At 36.1% G+C, this 21,319-nt stretch overlaps 1 protein-coding gene across 4 annotated transcripts in view; it reads left to right on the top strand.

The window, feature by feature from the left end:
• Positions 1–21,319, top strand: part of TET2 (tet methylcytosine dioxygenase 2) — a 132,237-nt gene that overhangs the window by 75,512 nt on the left and 35,406 nt on the right. Inside the window, exons 3-6 of one of the 4 annotated variants that reach the window (XR_014813269.1) lie at positions 8,712–12,166; positions 13,823–13,913; positions 15,324–15,417; positions 16,072–16,269. Coding sequence is in view for 2 of the 4 variants with exons in the window: in XM_003129278.7 (XP_003129326.3) it covers positions 8,758–12,166; positions 13,823–13,913; positions 15,324–15,417; positions 16,061–16,269 (3,803 nt within the window). In the remaining 2 variants the exon portion in view is untranslated. Of the gene's footprint in view, positions 1–8,711; positions 12,167–13,822; positions 13,914–15,323; positions 15,418–16,060; positions 16,270–21,319 lie in introns of all 4 variants that reach the window. The other 3 variants (XM_003129278.7, XR_014813270.1, XM_084973288.1) reach the window with 3 other exon arrangements.

Here is a 21,319-nt window from a genome sequence, read left to right as displayed (position 1 = left end):
GATATAGTCCCTTCAAGTAACTAATACCTAGTCAAGAATTTACCGCCAATAATAAACAGGACTCATTTAATGATGGCAGAGTATTTTACATACTTTCAATATTAGAACATGAAGTCAAAGGTTTTTTTATAGAAAAAAATTATTGCCTTATTGTATGGCAGCTACACAGATCTTATAAGTGGACTCTCTTGTCTTTTTTTAAAAAGCTGACCTGAGATTTAAATGGTGTGTATTTTTTTTTTCTCTTAGAGCAGTAAAAGATACACCACCAACAAAATCAATAAGCAAAAAACAGAAGCAAAATCAAAAAGCTTTCTTCACAAATTTTGAGCATCATCTACAGCTTTATGTGGTGAGAGATGCAGCTACCATTCTTGAGTAATTCAAAAAGAGTCAAATGGTGTTGAGCTAAATTACAATCCTAAATGCATATTGGTGAAATGAGATGCTGATCCATTTGCACACTAATGTGCTATTTTTAAGTCATGCATCATAGCATCTTCAAAGAGGCCTGTCATAATTATGATGGATTAGACTGCAGAGTCAGTCTTAGATGCAGTAATTGTTTCACAGATGCTGCCGATGTGACTTGAATTTATAATAAATTATTGTCAGAAAGGCAGGAGAAGGAGCAAAATCAAATACCAAAGGAAAACTGCTGTGGCTAAAACCTGTTTTGGTCCTAGGAAACCAAAACATTAGCTACTAGTCAAAAGGCTAGTATTTTCAACTGAGATAAACATGCTTCATGAATGTGTACCTCTGACATTGAGGATGAAGATTAACATACTTGGCATTTTTACTTACTGTTCTCAATTTCAATCTCAGTATCTTTCTCTCCCTCTCCCTTATAGCTTATGAAAAATTATTCTGGAGCATTAGCTGAAATCACAGGGTGACCATAATATATTTTTGCACATTCTTATTACTTGGTTATAATTTGGCTTTAAATTTCCAAAAAAGAAAAAAATTAGTGGTATTTATAGTGGATAAACTACTCTTTGGTTCTTCAGAAGGCCACACATCATGGGGTATATTAGACTATTAGAATAAAGGTGTAAACATAAATAGTATGACTAGTAAGATCTAAATTGTGACATTTTGAATCATGATCTAATTAACATCTGTTATTTAAGTAAATAATTTCTAGAACTGCCTTTTTAGGCTTTAATAAAATGCCAAAGCTGGTTTTAGAATCTGAGTGTCATATCTTTCCAGTCTTAAAGTTTCAGTCATTTTGCTCCCTTTTTGGTAAACCTATAAAGACACCTCACACTGCACCACAGTCAAAAATTGTGCATGAGTGTGTGCAATTTAAATAATGAGCTACTTATTCAATTTTCATTAGCAAAGATAACTGTTAGAGCAGTTAAAACAGAGAAATATATGCCATGTCTTTTCCTAAGTTAAGGTTTTAATAGCCAGAAAAGTTTCCATAAGTCATTTGTTGAATATTACTGGTTTAAAAAATGCATTGAGTTTTTTAACATAGTCTCATCTGTACTTGATAACCACTGATACATATACTACTTAGGAGACTAGTTCTACTGCCTCAGTGATGTTGATAGGTATGTTTGGTGAACATTCATTGCCATCTTTTTAAAACTAACTCTGATTTTTTGGGACATGTATTTCTTTCTTATTGTGGCAGGAGGGAATGAAGTTAGATTGCCTAAGAGAAATCTGGGTTGATGGCATGCAGACCCTGACAGCTGGGAGTGCTTTTCCCCTCTGTACACACTCCTGTGAGACCCAGGCAGTCAGGTTGTCACACCATAAGCACAGTGCGAGGCAGTGCAGGACCTGTGTCTTTTTGTGTTAGCTCCACTCCATAGCACTTTTACTGAGTGGGGATTCAATTGAAGCTAGACTCAGCACACATTACAATCTCAATGACATTATTAGGGGAAATTTATAAATTGCCCTCAGATTTTTCAGAGAAAAATCATCAGCATCCCAGCATTAACTCAAAAGGTAATCTAGGGGTTCCCTGGTGGCTCAGTGGGTTAAGGATCCAGCATTGTCACTGCTGTGGTGTGGGTTCATTCCTTGACCCAGAAACTTGCATATGCCACGGCATGGCCAAAGAAGAGATAATCTGGAAGGGTAACAAGGAATGGATCAGAATAACTGTGGCAACTTCAAATCCATGTACTAAATGTTTATGTCTTTTGTGTTCTATTCCGATCCATGCAAAGAAATGATACCTTGATGAAGTACATGCACAATGCTTTTAATCATGCCAATAATTAGAGTCTTACAGATATGTAACTTGAATACTTTTTTTTCACCCTAAGCCTGAAAAAACCTAAAGCGTTGGCAAAGTGTGAATCTGTAAACAAAATAAATCCTACTCCCTGAGTTATGCATTTTTCTTAATGTTATGTTGCAGGAAGAGCTTCCTTGGAGCTGTCTGTCTAGTCCATGGGTACAATTATTTTGGTGTCCAACTTGAGCAAATTGCTCAGTATTTACATCTGTAAAATGAGAGAGTGGAACTAGATTCTTTCTTATGCTCGGAAATGTTTTGTACTTTATTAGGACCGTCATCACATATTATCATTCATTTTGAATACATAATTAAAATTTTTCATAGCCTTCCAAAAATTTAAACTGCTGTTCAGTAATTCTGTGAGCAAGAGCTCTTTGTCCAATACAATTTCTGGAAATAAAGAAGACTACCTGTAATATGGCACATATTTGATCTCGGGGAGCTTTCGTTCTATTTCCAAGAGAGGGAGGGAGGGAGAAATATGATTTATAAATAGTTTGGTAGCACTATTAATAGTGTGCCTGGAACCAGCTCAGAACAGTTGGCAAGAGCAGATTGTGAGATTTTCAGGAATTTGTGAGCTGGGAGTTGATAGCTTGAAATCAGCTATCATTCATAAGACCATCTCTTAAGGAATATGTTAAAAGCTTGCTATTCATTTCAAAATTATAACTAAATGCTATAACATGAAGTGTTGACACCATGAAAAACATCACTGAGTAAGCTTAACCAATCATCATTTCCATATTTACCGAAGGCTTTTATGCCTATGCTCTTGTATGTAAAAGTCATAAAAATTTGAAGAAAAAATTAGCACCTTAATTTTGATTGACCAGTCTTCTGTAGGTGAGTCATTGTCCCTATTGTAAAAATCATCTTTTTCTAAAATAAAAATTCTCTCTAATTTTTATATAAACAATTTTATTTGGCATAAACTGCATTACAATTTTATTTGGTGTTAATTACCCCACATACAAACCTCCAAGAGCTGGCATTATTTTAAATAACATTTGAATATTCAGTTTCACACAGGAGTAGTATTCTCATTAATAATCTACATCATATTAGTCATGTTCTCTAGTATAGGAAAAAATAAAGGATGTTTAATTTTAACCTCAAAAAAATCAATTATGAGAATTCAAAGTAGTTCTGATATCTGTAATGTAGAGAGCAGATATGAATGAATAAAAACGATTTCTGTTCTTAGTCTCTGAGAAGCAAAAGGAATGCCACACAAATATTTCTATAGCAAAAATTACATTCATTCAAAACTTAGTTTAACTATGGAAAAGTTTCTGCTTTCTCCCTAAATTTGTAAAAATAGCCTATTAACTCTATTTTCACTGATTAGTAGGTAGATATCTACAAAAATATTATCTTGGAAGATTTTTTATCTTTACATAAATTGCTGACTTTTGTAAGCTTGAAAAAACTTTATTTACCTGTAAAAATTGTAACATTAAAACTTTTTCAGTATTTCTGCAATGATCAAAATGAATAAGTTCCATTTTTTTCTTTTTTTGTTAAGAATAAATAAGGCAGAGTTCCTGCTGTGGCTCAGTGGGTTAAGACTCCAACTAGTATCCATGAAGAGGTGGGTTCAATCCCTGGCCTTGCTCAGTAGGTTAAGGATCTGGCATTGCCACAAGCTGTGGCATAGGTCGCAGATGCAGCTAGGATCTGGTGTTGCCGTGGCTGTGGCTTAGGCCTTCAGCTGCAGCTCTGATTCCACCCCTAGCCTGGGAATTTCCATATGCTATGGGTGTAGCCCAGTGTCATTATAAAAGCACTAGGTGATTTTAAGAGTGCTGTTATTGCAAGTGGGTTACTGATTGTAATATTCTGGGATATATATACAAAAAGTGTATAGGACATGTGGCAGTCAAAGAAGATACTTCTTTTTGTCTCCTTCTAAAATGGCACTTTATTGATTTAAATTTTCTGAATCAGATTCATAGGCCAAAAATAATCCTTAAATAACAAATTATCCTCATCCTAAAATGAAAAGGTAATATATAATTTTCCTATCCTCCCTGAAAAAGTTAACCGTTTCACTTTTCTTATCTGATAGCTGTGCTCAGTAAAGAGTTGCTGTCGTGGACAGAATAGGTCTAATAATAAGATTAAATTGGTGTCGTATAATGGCTATTGTGTTTAAAACTCCATATTGAAATAAATTTCATTTTAAGTCACCTTTATTTCTTCTTAAAAGCTATTATTATGCTCATAAAATATTTGCAAACTCCATTCATTGTAATTCTGCCCTTGACACTTTAAAGAATGTCCAAATTATGTGGTATGGATCACAATAGAGAATAATGTATCAAATACTTTATATATAAAAACAGAGTAGGACAACATATGTTGTATACAGAACCTGCAAGATTTATATACTGTATAACATAACATAATGTAAATGTGCATACACATAAATACATTTTGTTTGGTACTATATGTGTTAATTGATTTCACCATTGACAAAAGAAAGCATTGTTTTGCTGTGGTATTTGGAAAGCTAATTAACCTTGTCTATGAAGGATTTATCTAGGCCTACGTCCATGTTTCTTAATTTTTAAAAAGTGGTAGTGCTCCTGATTTTGGAGAAGCCCCTTACATCAAAGACTACAAATCACTTTTCATGATTCTGGAAACTAAATTTTTTTAAAGGTTATTGATGATTAAAAGTATTAGTTTAGCTCAGAGCTATCCAATGGAAAAACAATACAAGCCACATATGGAATTTAAAATTTTTCAGTACTCTCATTAAAAGAAATAAATGAAATTTAATGATATATTTTACTTATTTTATCCAAAATCATTGTTTCAGCATGGGAAAAATATTTTTAAAAATCAAGTTATTTTATGTTTTTTTTTTTTCTCTACACTAAGATCTTTGAAATTTAGTGTGTATTTATACTTACAGAACATCTCAGTTTGGTCTAACTACGTTTCAAAGGCTCGATAGCCATTTGTGACTAGTGGCTATGCACATCTAGCCCATCTCTTAACATTTGAAAGGAAGTAGGCCTAACAGAAATAAAGATAACATTTTGTTCTGTTTTTTTTTGTTGTTGTTGTTGTTCAATGGGAATTATGACCTTTTGATTTAAGTTTTATTTATTCATTGATATATATGCTTAAAAGTAACAAAATAGCACAGTTATAAACAATCTCCCTCTCGGTGCTGTTTTCCAGCCTCTCCATTCCTTTTCCTGGAAGCAAAGTGTTATAACCTCTTTGTTGTATATTTTTCTAGAGATGATTTTATTTTTATTTTTGTAAACATACAAGTTGTGGCATCCTTACACATACTATTCTGCAGCTTTCTTTGTTACATTTAATTACTTGGAAATACTTCATCTGTAAATGTAGGTTGTTTCCAAACTTTTGCTAATGCAAAATATTGTACATACTTCATTTAACTTATATATGTATGAGCTTAAAAAAGTAAGCTTTTAAAACAAAAGGATCAAAGGAAGTTTCTACAAAATTCTGTAGATATTGTTAAATCATCCTCCTTGGTATTTCTATTACTAAGTTTTGAATCCTGGGAACTATGCAAAAGCCTGTTTCTCCACATGCTTTCCGACATAGTATATTATCAAAATTTCTGTTCTTTGCCAACTGGAGAAAAAAACTGCATCTTGTTGCAGTTTTAATTTACATTTCTTTTTATGAGTAATAACAGACATTTTAAAAATATTTAAGAGCCATTTGCATTTCATTTTCTGTGAACTGTCTATATCCTTTGCTCATTTTTTCTATTCAGTGATTGGTCTTTTTCTTGCCAATATGTATGTGTCCTATATATTAAGAAAAGTTTTAATTTAGCATACAGGTTTATTTTTACATGCATAAATTTTACCGAACTTCCTCATTTTTTATGGCTTATAGATTTTGTGTCTCAAAGAACTTACCCAGTCAGGTTTTTTTTGCTTTTTTTTTTTTTTTAAGTTTTCTTAGGCTGTTTTTTAAACTTTTTAAGAGTTTTATTTTCCATATTTGATGTTAAATCCATTTATAATACTATTAGGTATATAATGTAAATGATAGATCCAGCTTTATCATTTTTTCAGTAAACTATCCAGTTGTTCCAATATATTTATTTGAAATGACATCATTACCTCCTCATATCATATTTCTGTGTGTATTTGTGTCTATTCCTGAACATTCTCTTATATTCCATTGGTCTTATAAATACTGTATTATCTATTGATGTGCAAGTTCAAACTGTTTTTAGTACAATAGAGCTTTTGTTACTTTTTAATATCTTTCAATTTGGCTACTGCCCTGCCCAGGCCCCATTACGATTCTCTCTCAGATTATTCCTGGATATCCAATTTGTTTATTTTTCCACGTTAACTTTAGAGCCCTCTTCTTTAATTTCTCAAAACATTCTACTGATTTTTTATAGGAATATACTAAATGAAAACATTAATTTGACAACTATTCAAGAATATATTATACCTTTCTATTTGTTTTGCTTTTGTGTTTGTGTATCCCTCAGTATTGTTTTAATGTGTAATTCAAACAGGGTTTTCACATTTCTCTTAAGCTTATTCTTAGTGTTTTAAAAATATATTTTTCTATTATAGTATTTTATTCCACCCAAGCTTCTGACTGGTTGGTGCTTTGATAGACCAAGGCTATTGATTTTTTTCTTTAGCTACTTTACTGAATTCTCATCAAATATAACAGTTTTTCAGTTGCTTCTCTTGGTTAGCCAGCATACAATCCTATTATCTGCAAAGGATAACTTTACTGTTGCTTTCCAATGTTTATTTCTTCCTCAGTTTCATTTGTTTTGGTTAGTAAGCAATGGCTATTTTAATAGAGTTTTTTTATGGCCCAAAGGGAAAATAGTCTTGATTTTTTTTTTTTTCTGCTTACATCCTTAAAATAAATTTAATGAGAAAAACTGTGGGAAAATAAAGCATGACTATATAATGAATGGGCCAGCATTCACTTTGTATAATGGATTATTTTTGGTTTTTAATGCCCATTTCTTTCTGTTTTCCCTATCCTTTGAACTTTGAAGTCTCCATCTGTATTGGTCCCAAAACTGAATGACTAAAGAAATGATCAGCAAATGTATATCAACCTAGTGAAACTGATTGGATGCTCACTCTATACTAAGCCCAAAAATAAACAGAGTAGGATATTTTTAAGGTGTTCACAGTTCAGTAAGAGAAATTAAACAAAATACAATTGAATGTAGTGGTCGACCATATACAAGATATAAAGGCAGAAATATATGGAATATATAGAAATGGAGGTGATTCATTATCTTGGGCAATCAAAGAAGAATTCCCAGGGGTGGTGATCTCTAAGACAGTTTTATCTGGACATAGTTGGCTAAGAAGGCATTCTAGGCAGATCAGACAATAATGCCACAGAGGTCTGAAACGGCTTACAGTGTTCGGATGCTTAGAAGCTGTTGTTATGGTTGGAATGTTTACTGTGAGACAAAGTAGGAGGACAGAAAAATAGAAACCTGCATATGAGAGACCATTTTCATTAGGAAGAAATTCTCAAAGGAACTGGGCAGTCAGATCCTGAAGCGGGCAATGTGGATTCACTTAGAAAGGGCATTTAATGAACTACAGTTTCCCCCTTGTCCCAACCCCTGGAATGTTAATGCTATAGGGACTGTGCCTTATCTTTCATGTGTGTTTGAGAACTACTAATGCAGGCAATATGGACTCAGTAAAGTATGTTAAGAAGGGTAGGACATGAGATTTGCATTTTAGAACATTCCCTTTGTTAACAATTTGAAGAATCCTTGAAGAACTGGGGAGAGGACAGGCTGGGCTCAGGAGAAGCCCTTTAAAAAGCTACCACAATAGATAAAGAAGCAAGATAATATAGATCTAGTTACGAAGTGTCAGTGAAGATAATTCAAGGAATATATAGGAAATGGAATTGATAGATCTTAGCAAGTGCCTAGATATGTAAGATGCTAGAGAAGAAAGAAGGGAGGTAGTTTACTTTGTTGTTCTTAGCATTTTGACAAAAAGAATTATTTATGAAGGAAGTTGATACTGTTTACTAATACAGTATGAAATTCTCACATTAGGATGGAAATGCTGTAAAACTGGGTTGGATGATCATTGCACAACTATAAATATAATAAAATCCATTGAGTTAAAAAAAAGGTCAATGGAGACCCCCCCCATAAGAGAAAAATTCCCACATTAGCTGGTGATTTTCATCTTTGTTCTCTGTGACTATAAATGGAGTTGAGAGTTGCTGGGTAGACAAAAATAATTATTTCCCGAGTAGCTCTTGGTCATCACTCTGAGACATGAAAATGAGTATCGCAGTTTGCTGGCTTAGTAGGAATTCCAATATTATTAATGCCATGATTCTTCTCTAAGGTGGTTTTATTAGTGTTAGATATATATTAATGTATTTTAATTTTTCTTTCCATGCTCTTTAGAATTCATTCAGAGGGCAGCCTTGTGGATGGCCCCGAAGCAAGCCTGATGGAACAGGATAGAACCAACCATGTTGAGGGCAACAGACTAAGTCCATTCCTGATACCATCTCCTTCTCCCATTTGCCAGACAGAACCTCTGGCTATCAAGCTCCAGAATGGAAGCCCATTAACTGAGAGACCTTATCCAGAAGTAAATGGAGACACCAAGTGGCAGTCTTTCAAAAGTTATTCTGGAATACCCCACATGAAGGGAAACCAGCATAGTCGTGTGAGTCCGGACTTTATACAAGAAGGTAGAGGGTATTCCAAGTGTTTGCAAAATGGAGGGATAAAACGCACAGTTAGTGAACCATCTCTCTCTGGGCTCCATCAGAACAAGAAACTGAAACAAGACCCAAAGGCTAATGGGGAAAGGACGAACTTCGGGGAAAGCCAAGAAAGAAATCCAGGCAAAGGCAGCAGTCAACCAAATGTCTCCGACTTGAGTGGGAAGAGAGAATCTGAGAGCTTTGCAGCCCAAGAAAATGAAGTTAAGGATTTCACCAGTTTTTCAACACATAACTGCATTGGGTCTGAAAATCCAGAGCTTCAGATTCTGAATAAGCAGGAGGGAAAGAATGCTAACTACTACGACAAGAACATTCGTATTCTTAAAAACCAGGCAGTGCTAATGCCTAATGGTGCTACAGTTTCTGCCTCTTCCATGGAAAACACACGCGGTGAACTCCTGGAAAAAACACTGTCTCAATATTATCCAGATTGTGTTTCCATTGCGGTGCAGAAAACCACATCTCACATACATGCCATTAACAGTCAGGCTACTAATGAGTTGTCCTGTGAGATCACTCACCCATCGCATACCTCAGGGCAGATCAATTTTCCGCAGACCTCGAACTCTGAGCTGCCTCCAGAGCCAGCTGCAGTGGTGACTGAGGCCTGTGATGCTGATAGTGCCAGTAAACCAGCTGCAATTCTAGGGACCTGTCCTTTTCAGAAACCAGAACAACAGAAAGCAGTTTTTGAGATGTGCCCATCTCCAGCGCAAAACAGTCACATCCAGGGAACCATAAAGCTAGTATCTGGTGAAGAATTCTGTTCAGGTTCTGGCAGCAATGTGCAGGCTCCCGGTGGCAGCTCTGAGCGGTATTTAAAGCAAAATGAAATGAATGGTGCTTACTTCAAGCAAAGCTCAGTGTTCACTAAGGATTCCTTTTCTGCCACTACCACACCACCACCATCACAGTTGCTTCTTTCTCCCCCTCCTCCTCTTCCACAGGTTCCTCAGCTTCCTTCAGAAGGAAAAAGCACCCTGAGTGATGGAGGTTTGGAAGGACACCATCACTACCCCAACCAAAGTAACACAGTTCTTTTAAAGGAAATGAAAATAGAGAGTCAGCCTGAGGCACCACCATCCCAGACTCCTAATCCATCTACACATGTATCCAACCCCCCTCTGATGCTTCCAGAAAAGCCGCAGAATAATTATGTTAACAAGAGTGACATACGGACTCCAGGGACAATGACTGTTCCATTGTCCTCTGAGAAAACAAGACAAATAACAGAACATCTCAAGCATAACCCACCAATTCTTGGTAGCAGTGGAGATCCACAGGACCACAGCCAGCAGTTGATGGGACACAAAGAGCAAGAGACTGTCAAGAATCAAGACAAGGAACAAACACGAGACCTTGTGCTCCAAACACAGCCCTATCTAAAATCAGGATGGATTGAATTGAAGGCCCCTCCCTATCATCAAGGAGAATCCCATCCAAAATGTAATGAGGCAACCCTGCGGTCAATTCTTCAGTATCAGTCCAACCCCTCCAATCACATGACCTCCAAACAATACACTGGAAATTCCAACATGCCTGGAGGGCTCCCAGGGCAAGCTTATATCCAGAAAACAATGCAGCCAGACCAGAGGCCACAAAGGTATCATGTTGAGATGAATCAAGGACAGTCTCAAGGTACAGTGGACCAGCATCTCCAGTTCCAAAAACCCTCACTCCAGGTGCACTTCTCCAAAACAGACCCTTCACCTGAAGCTCATAGGCAGTCACTGTGTGCCCCGAGATTTCATTTTCAGCAGAGACCAGATCCCCAAACTGAGAAGCTCATACCCCTGACATTAAAACAGCACTTGAATCAACAGGCTTCAGAGACCGAGCCATTCTCAAATTCGAACCTTTTGCAACAGAAGCCTCATAAGGAGGCGGCACAAACGCTACCATCCCAGAATTCACATCTCTCTCAGAGTCAGCAACAGCAGCAGAAATTACAAATGAAGAATAAAGAACAAATGCCCCAGACTTTTTCTCATCCCCAAAGCAACAGTGATCAGCAAAGAGAAGGGTCATTCTTTAGCCAGATTAAAGTGGAAGAATGCTTTCACGGTGAAAATCAATTTTCAAAATCAAGTGAGTACCAGACTCATAATACCCAAATGGGACTGGAACAAGTACAGAATATGAATAGTAGAAAATCCCCTTATGGTCAGATCTTGAAATCAAATGGAAGCAAAGTACAGATTTCTTGTTCAAACAGTACACACATAGTTCCAGAGAATAAAGAACAGACTGTAAATTCTGAACTTGTTGCAGGAAACAAGACCCCAAACTTGCATCACATGCAATATTTTCCTAATAATGTGATCCCAAAGCAAGATATTCTTCACAGGTGCTTTCAAGAACAAGAACAGAAGCCTCAACAAGCTTCAGTTCTACAGGGATATAAAAGTAGAAACCAAGATATGTCTGGTCAGCAAGCTGCACAAATTGCTCAGCAAAGGCACGTGATGCAAAACCAAGCAAACACATTCCCTGTGCCCGATCAGGCAGGAAGTCACATTCAGACCCTGCCTCAGAAGGACATTCACAAGCATGCTGCTCTAAGGTGGCATCTCTTGCAGAAGCAAGAACAGCAGCAAACACAGCAACTCCAAGCTGGGTCTTGCCATGAACAGATGCACAGGTCAATTAAAGTCGAACCTGGATCCAGGCCCCATGCTTGTATGCACCCCATGTCGGCACAGCCCGAAAACAAAATGTGGAAAAAGATACCTAAGCAAGAGATTCCACCTCCAAACTGTGATAATGTGCAGCAAAAGAGCATCCTTGAGACCATGGAGCAGCATCTGAAGCAATTTCAAGTCAAATCATTATTTGACCATAAGGCTCTTACTCTCAAATCACAGAAGCAAGTAAAAGTTGAAATGTCAGGGCCAGTCACAGTTTTAACCAGACAAACCACTGCTGCAGAACTTGAGAGCCACACCCCAGCTTTAGAGCAACAAGCAATGCCTTCTTCTTCAGAAAAGACACCAACCAAAAGAACAGCTGGTTCTGTTCTCAATAATTTTTTAGAGTCACCTTCCAAATTACTAGATACTCCTATAAAAAATTTATTGGATACACCTGTCAAGACTCAATATGATTTCCCATCATGCAGATGCGTAGGTAAGTGCCAGGAATGTACGGAGACACATGGTGTTTATCCAGAATTAGCAAATTTGTCTCCAGATATGGGATTTTTCTTTCTTTTTAAAAATCTTGAGTCTGGCAGCAATTTGTGAAAGCTCATAAAAACCTGAAGCTTACATTTCTTGTCTTTAAATTACAGATGCTTGTGCTGTGCAAGAGAGAACTTCACTTACATTCAGTTTTTCCACAAAATTAAAACAATTGTGCATGCTTATTTCTCCCTCCCATAAAACCTTTTAAAATATAAAGGTATCTATTTTGGACTAATCTGTGTAACTCTTTGTATATCATCTCCTGGAGAGATAGCCAGGCAGTAAAAACATCTGTTAAAGTGAGAAAAAAAAAAAAACTGCCACATGCAAACTAATATAAGAGCTTTTAATATTTTTTAAATCGAGGTTGAATACATTACTAGTTTTACAAAATTAATTTCTAGGTTAGCGGGAAATGATCATCTTCTGTCTTGGTGAGTTGAGGGAAGTTGTAACGCTGAGGTTCTGAAAACTCAAAGTTGCCCTTTCTTCATTTATACACTTGAAATTTGTGTGATTTATATTTATGTTGATAGTCTTTTCTCTTTAAAGTTGCATCTTTTTGGTAGGAAAGATGGTATTGCCCTTTTTTAAAACAAGTACATTTTTGTTAAAATTCAAGATACGTGATAGGTCTGTTGGAATACGGATGTTTTTTGCTGACAGATGTGGATATATTTGTGAGACTATCTCAATTATAGCTAGTCAGCTTAGATTCAGTGGAAGACATTTGTAAAGACCAGTGTTAAACTAATGCGGCTGATGGTCCATCCACTCCGAGTTATTTCTCTTAAAACGGGACAGCCCACATTTCGTATTAGGATGGAGGGAGGAGAGGTGCTGCCCCTTTGCTTGTGGCTAACATTGCTGCCTCGTTGGGCTTGCGTGCCACACAGGCATAGACAATACTAGGTAAGTTATACCATCTTCACTCCCTTCTCCTTCCACCCTAAACTTTTTCCCTCAGTTTTCATCTTTGATCGTTTATAAGAGCCTCTTCCTTTTATCTGACCCTCTCTGCAGTATTTTCTATCATAAGTTGGTCTAAAGTACACACAAATATGGGTCTGAATTCAATGTTCTTGTTTTCAAAACAGAGTAATTTTAAATGCTGTGGGGAAACAAGAGGAGAAAAGATGTCTTGACAGTAAACTGAACAATATCCCTGGGGTGAGATAGGACAGGAAAATTATTTTTAGTCTTTTGACATCCAAAAAACAGGCAGGCTTCTAGAAAGCTGTCATTTTTTTTTTCCAGTTTAAAAAATTGGATTATAGTTGATATTACATATAATATATTCTAATTCCCTCCCTCTTTTCCTTGTTTAGTTCCACTTACTTGGTTTAAAATAATTCCTTATCCCATATCTGAAATGTAATTTAATATATTTTTATCCAACAGGCAGCATGTACATATACTTAATTATTTGGCACATTTTCTAATAGATTAGTTCATCAATTTACTCATTTTAAAGAAAAAAAAATGTTTAAAGTCACATTTAGGGCCCTTAATGTGCAGTTGGGGGATAAGCTTTGTGGATGTAGCCTTTATATTTAGTATAATTGAGGTCTAAAATAATAATCTTCTATTATCTCAACAGAGCAAATTATTGAAAAAGATGAAGGTCCTTTTTATACCCATCTAGGAGCAGGTCCTAATGTGGCAGCTATTAGAGAAATCATGGAAGAAAGGTAATTAACGCAAAGGCACAGGGCAGATTAACGTTTATCCTTTTGTATATGTCAGAATTTTTCCAGCTTTCACATACAAAGCAGTAAACAATTGTAAATTGAGTAATTATTAGTAGGCTTAGCTATTCCAGGGTTGCCAACACTACACACTGTGCTATTCACCAGAGAGTCACAATATTTGACAGGACTAATAGTCTGTAAGCTGGCACAGGCTGCCCACTTTGAGATAGATGCCAGAAAACCCAGGCACGAACAAGAACCAGTCAGCCAGCGTGCCAGGGACAAGAGTGCTGGCACAGGCTGCAAAGAGAGGCCCCTCTGGCTTTCCCACTCATGATAAAGTGTCAAAAAGGAAAGAAGAGAAAAGGTGGTATGAGAAAGGAACCCTTGAGTTAAATCCACCAAGAGTTGTGAAGGAGTCGTTATCTCTATGGAAGCTATCCATTAGTATGAGCAGAGGGCAAGAGTGATATGCTGAATAGAAATAGAGACAGATTCTATTCATAGCTGCATTTTTTTTTTTTTTTACTATCACAAGTATTTACCTGAATCTACACAGTTACTCCTGCATGTAGAAGACTCTTTTGAATGAGATAATCAATGCAGAGAGAGACTTTCATATAGATATCCATAGCTCTGAGCTGTTACTATGCTAGGGTAGCTTTTCTTTAAGAGGTAGGCAGTGTTAGCATTAAAATACACCAAGAGACATTCTAGGCAGCAGGGACATATTCCATGTCATTCTTGCCCCATTTCCAAATTACTCATTTCTACATTAGCACATAGAAATTCACTAAACAATCATCCAGTAGCCTGGCAGAAATAGTGAATTTCCCTCAGTGCCCATTTTTATTAGCAAATAGTAAGTAGTGCCTTGGTCATAATGGAATATATAATCTATTTCTAGAATTATCCTATATTCTCAAAATTCCTGGATACTAGTTATTTGCCAGCCTTTTTTTAAAAAAAAATGTGAGAGATTCTTAGAGGGACAGTTCTGGCTAAAATCTACTATGATTCCCCAAGTTTTAAAATAGCTAAATTTAGTTAAGGACAAATCAAATAGTACATATCTTAAGAAGACTGAATTTAACAAACTAAAAAATTTCATGCTTTGTGAAATTATGTATAAAAATAAGCTTTCCCATTATTTTCACCCAACATATAATTTCAAAATGGTTCGTTACAATTATCAGTATATTTTGATACTAAAGAAATACAAGGCTTAAAGTCTATTATCCAGTTTGCTTGGCTTAGATCTTTTTTTTTTTAAGTAAACTATTCATTTCTCAGGATGTGGTCATAGAATAAAATTATGCTCAAATGTTCAATATTTTGGTTGCCTCATAGATTCATTTGCTAATTTTATATGTGTGTGTGTGTGTGTGTGTTTCTGTGGATTTCTTTAAGGTTTGGACAGAAGGGTAAAGCTATTAGGATTGAAAGAGTCATCTATACTGGTAAAGAAGGCAAAAGTTCTCAGGGATGTCCTATTGCCAAATGGGTAAGTGTGACTTGACAAGGTCTTTGGTCTTCAGTCTTGTGCATTTTGATTCATTGATCTAACCTCAGAATTGGGTGACCCAGGTCATAGAGTCATTTATGCCGGCTGAAAGAAGTCTTGCTTATATTTATTTTACCACGTGTTATCTCTCAAGAAAAAGGCAGATTAGTTTAAAATCATGTAAAAACTATATTTAACTGTAATTAAATTGTGAGGCAGAGGTCTGTTCACATGCCTGCTAAAAGTATAACTGCCTGGCATGTGAAGAAGAGGTCCTTTATCCTTTAAATACCTGCAGTTAATCTTTATATTGTCATTTATGAAGACCTTGAACTTTAAAGACCTGCCTGTCTTCCCTCTCACTCTGGCTCTAATGCAGAGGCACTGCCCCACTGTGCTGGGTAGAGCCTACTACACACCGAGGACTTTGGCATCTGTCCCGGTTCTGACCGCAGGTTAAGCCCCCACTTTCAGAGATGGGCAGCAAAAGGCAAGTTGCAGGTGCTGGGAAATGTGGCCCTAATTGTGACCCAGACATGAGAAAATAGGCAGACATCAATCAGTGCTCTCACCTGCTGCAAGTGACCCTTGTTTTGTTTTGGTTGGGGTGGGGGGTGTTGGGGTGGAATGGTGACCCGAACAGGTGGTTCGCAGAAGCGGCAGCGAGGAGAAGTTACTGTGTTTGGTGCGGGAGCGAGCTGGCCACACATGTGAGGCTGCAGTGATTGTGATTCTCATCCTGGTGTGGGAAGGAATCCCCCTGCCTCTGGCTGACAAACTGTACTCCGAGCTCACCGAAACACTGAGGAAATATGGCACGCTCACCAATCGTCGGTGTGCCCTGAATGAAGAGTAAGTAAAGCCTGGCCTCTCCTCTCTTTCCGTGCTAGGTTTGAGGGCACAGTTAAACCTGCGTTTTTACTTGTTTCAAATAGGGATCAAAATGTCCGCTTCACAGTCATGTGATAGGAACTTGTTTTTCCTAATGTGGATAATTTGGGGTGATTTCATTTACTGATATTTTGTACCTTCAGAGAGTGTAGCTATTAGTTTGAAGTAGCTTACTGGAAATTTGAGTATTTGTACCCACAAACTCAACCTTACTATATGCACTTGGAATTATTTGCATGTCTGCTTACTGTAAATGACAGCTCTTTTGTGTGCCTGGCCACCACATTTAGGAAGTATTGACACCACTTCTATGTTGCAGTATCTGAAACAGAAAATAAGTTTGGTGAGAAACTTTAGGATTCCCAGGTCCAGGACTTTACTGTATATGTAGCAAACATAAAAACACAAGGCCTGTAGAAGCGCTGTAGAAACAAACTTATTTTGACTTCATTTCAATCTAGTTTGTTATTTCCATTGTAATAATCAACATTACTTCCATTGAATAATCAAGAAATTAGTTGCTATGGATAGGCATCATTTTCCTGGAATATAAAACTTTGGAATAGGAGAGCAAGGGTTTTAATGTATCCAAGTGCTGGTATGGTTTGTTTTTGTTTTTGTTTTTTGGGTTTGTTTTTGGTTTTTTACCTCATCCACTTGCAGGCAGTTTATTCACTTGGAAAAAGCTTAACTTTTTAAATATAATTAAAAGACTATAGGAATAGTCAGTGTTACAGTGAAACCCTATATAGCTGTTTTACTCACGGTCAGTACCAAAATAATTTTAATTTTGCACTTCTTCCTTTAGTCTCCTTTCTTCTGCATCCACCAAACTACAAAGTAGTTTCTGAGCTTATGGACTTGTTATGCTACTCATTCTAAGAACCCACTGCTAACCAAATTTGTTCAATTGCTGATTATTACTCTAACTGGTATGGTTTTACTATTTGTTAACATAGGTTCTCCATCTCAGTTACTGGGAGGTGGGAGAGGGAGTTGCAAGTCAACTTTAAATAATCTGTTTAAGAAAGGTACTTTTCCTGTATGAAAGTGTGACTTGGCTTTCCATGATAGGTTACTTTGAGCATGTAACCTTAGTGCCATAAATCCACTTTACAAAACAATATGTTGGAGGGAGAAGTTGCTGATTCATAAGACAGGACTCAAACTTATGACTGACTGCTTTAGGTATAAAGTAGTTTCTTCTTTAAAAAAAAAAAAAGTGTATTTATGTGCCTTTAATCAGAAAGAAAATGAAAGTTAAGTCACCCTGAGCTGATTCAGTGGCAGCATTTTTCTTAGGAGTTAAGTGACACTGCCTTGTTTTTGTAAAGCAGACTTCCCCTTAGACTTGATGGCTAGAACTTTTAAACCACTAAAGAACTTAAGTGAGGATGACAGCTGTTGTTTTATTTAAATGTGTTTAAATTTAAATTTATTGAAGTTACATGCAGTATATTGTACATTCTTTGTAATTGATTTAATTATTATTAATATTATACATCTCTGATATTTTTTTCCCTTGAAGGCTTTTCTTTGATTCCTATAAATGCCATTGTCTGAAATAGAATCTGACATATAGACAGAAATTCTTTGTTGAGAACTCTCCCAAAGTACATTATTTTACATTTGAAAACCACTAATAATGATTGGACCAGGGTCTAACAAAAAAAATTTTTTAACTGATGTAAATAAGAAGCAAATACAAAACTATTAAAAGATGTGCTTCAATATTAAGACGCTTTAAAAGTCAACCTTTATATTTTTGCTTTGTCTAGAATTTCAAGGTGAAGAGTAATTATTTAGAAGAAGTTTTTGCCTTGGGCTACTCATACCTAGAGCAGTTCTCCAAAAAGAGAAATAAAAAATACTCTTGAGATACCTGATTCAGAGAGACATTTAACCAATGGCAAGAGAGACTTCCTTCACTCAGATACAGCTTTTGAAGTTTCTTCTCTCCCATAAAATAAATTTTATGTCTGGCAAAAGTTAAAATTATGATTTTGGGGCCAAGAGTGGAAGATAATCTCACATTGGGTCTGCTGACTCAGTTCAATGTTCAAAGTGGTGTGACCCTCATGACTGCGTTACTATAAATCCCAGTGCCCACATGCATCATAACCACCCACTGTGAGGCCAGAAAAGAACTCTGAGAGCATCTTGCAGTGGGAAAGTCAAAAGTGGATTTTACATTTCCTTTGAGCCAAGCCAGCTGTTTTCCCTTTAAAGATTTCCCTTTGAGATTTCCATTTTATGACTAAGTCTCACCAATACTTTTTGGCAAGTCAGAGTTGTGGGAGTGTATCTGTCATTATAGGAAAAGTCGAAGCCAGAAATACCCCTGCCATGCTGGTGATATTAAACTTTTAAAGAAACATTCTATTATAAAAAGTTTCAAATATACATAAATGGAGGAGTGAGTATAATGAATTCCCCTGGGCCCATTACCAACTTTCCATCTCCCTCCCTCACGACCTACACCCACTCCCACCAGTGTTTTAAAGCAGATAACTTATCACCTCACCTTTGTTCACTTCCGTGTGTATCTCTAATAATAGATAAAGGACTTTTTTTTTTTTTTAAGAAAACCTAATCACAGTGTTATCAATCATCTCAAAATCGACAGTGTTTCTGTAATATCATTTAATGTTCAGACCATGGTCAAATTCTCTACCCTATATGTGTATATATGAAGATATTGAGAAAAAGAAAGTCCATTCCTTGCATTTGATTGATGCTTTTGAGAAGAAGCTTTGAGTAGGTCCTAGCTCATGCCTATTGTCCAGCATAATTTTTTTTCTGTTTTATTTTTTTTAATTTTTTGTTATAGTTGACTTACAATGTTCTGTCAATTGCTGCTGTACAGCAAAGTAACCCAGTTAAACATATATATACATTCTTTTTTCCACATTATCCTCCATCACGTTCCATCACAAGTGATCAAATACTGTTCCTTGGGCTATGCAGCAGAATTTCATTGCTTATCCATTCCAAATGTAATAGTTTGCATCTGCTAACCCCAAACTCCCTGTCCCTCCTACTCCCTCCCCCTCACTCTTGGCAACCAAAAGTCTGTTCTCCATGTTCATGAGTTTGTTTCTTTTCTGTACATAGGTTCATTTGTGCCGTATATTAGTTTCCAGTTATAAGTAATAGCATGTGGTGTTTGTCTCTCTACTTCTGACTTACTTCACTTAGTATGAGAGTCTCTAGTTCCATCCATGTTGCTGCAAATGGCATTATATTTTTTATGGCTGAGTAGTATTCCATTGTAGATATGTACCACGTCTTCTTAATCCATTCCTCTGTCATTGAACATTTAGGTCGTTTCCATGTCTTGGCTATTGTGAATACTGCTGCAGTGAACATAGGGGCACATATATCTTTTTCAACGAATGCTTTGGATATATGCTCAGGAGTAAGATTGCTGGATTATATGATAGTTCTATATTTAGTTTTCTGAAGGTACCTCCATGCTGTTTTCCATAGTGGTTGTACCAGTTTACATCCCCACCAACAGTATAGGAGGGCTCCCTGGCATAATTATTGATAGAACTTTTTTCTGTTATCAAAAGTGTCCCCATTTGGAAGATAATGATTCACAAGCCTCTTTTTATTTTTTTTACTTTCTAAAGTATAGTTGATTTATAATGTGCCAATTTCTGCTATACAGAAAAGTGAGTTAGTCTTATAAATACACACACACACACACACACACATACATACATATATACATTCTTTTTTTATATTATTTTCCATCATGGTCTGTTCCAGGAGATTGGATATAGTTCCTTGTGCTATACAATAGGACTTTATTGTTTATCCTTCTAAATGTGATAGTTTACAAATTTACATCTACTAACCCCCAATTCCCAATCTATCCCACTCCCTCCCTCTCCCCCTTGGCAACCACAAGGCTGTTCTCTATGTCTGTAAGTCTGTTTCTGTTTTGTAGGTAGGTTCATTTGTGCTATATTTTAGATTCCACATATAAGTGATATCATCTGGTATTTGTCTTTCTCTTTCTGACTTACTTAGTATGATAATCTCTAGGTACATCCACGTTGCTGCAAATGGCATTTTTTGTTATTTTTTTTAATGTCTGAGTAGCATTCCATTGCATATAAGTACCACATCTTCTTCATCCATTCCTCTATCAGTGGACATTTAGGTTGTTTCCAAGTCTTGGCTATTGTGAATAGTGCTGCTATGAACATAACGGTGCATCTGTCATTTCGAATTATAGTTTTGTCTGGATATAAACCCAGGAGTAGGATTGCTGGATCATATGGTAGTCCTATTTTTAGTTTTCTGAGGACATAAGCCTCTTTTTATTGATAATTGTTTCCCCATCTTTTTAAAATGAATTTATTTGTTAAAGATACTGTATGATTTGGTATGTAAAATTTCCCACATTCTGGATTGGCTATGCACACTTATTTAACCTATTCCTCTATTACCATTTTCTTCTGAACACTGGTAGCTAGAAATTTAAATATGTAGGTGCACATGTATGTATATATATTGGAAGAATGCCTTTTAAGTGGTAATGAAATCGTCTTAGTTCTTTATACTTATTGGGAGGGACATAATACCTACTTTGTTCCGTTTATACTGATGTTTAGAGTATTCAGTTCAAGAATTGTTAACTTGATCCATTCATCATAAAGTTTTCCTAGAAAGCTTTTATCTAATGGTTTAGCATATCCATTGAGATTACTGTTTCCATTATTTTGACAGTTTGCAAAGTGATAATTTTCTTCTTTTTTAATGATGTATAAATGTGTTATATTCATTTAAATTAGTTTGCTAGTCTTTCTATACTTGCATAAGTTTGAAGAGCTGATCTAATTTTTAGTTTAAATTTCATTCGTTTTTACAGTTAAAGTACAAATGGTAACTCAGAGGTTGAGAGTGTTTTTAAAAAATGTTTTATAGGTGAATATTTTTCTGATTTGTTTTTTAAACATTAGCCAAGTTTTGACCCATGTTAAAATGAGGCTGCAATGTG

Source organism: Sus scrofa, chromosome 8 (genome assembly GCF_054392235.1).
Source record: "Sus scrofa isolate SSC_HxYL_T2T_F1_AM1 chromosome 8, Sscrofa_HxYL_maternal_Yorkshire_Landrace_v2.0, whole genome shotgun sequence".
Classification (NCBI taxonomy): Eukaryota; Metazoa; Chordata; class Mammalia; order Artiodactyla; family Suidae; genus Sus; species Sus scrofa.
Note: the sequence above shows the minus strand (reverse complement) of the source record. Positions and strands in the feature narration are given on the sequence as shown.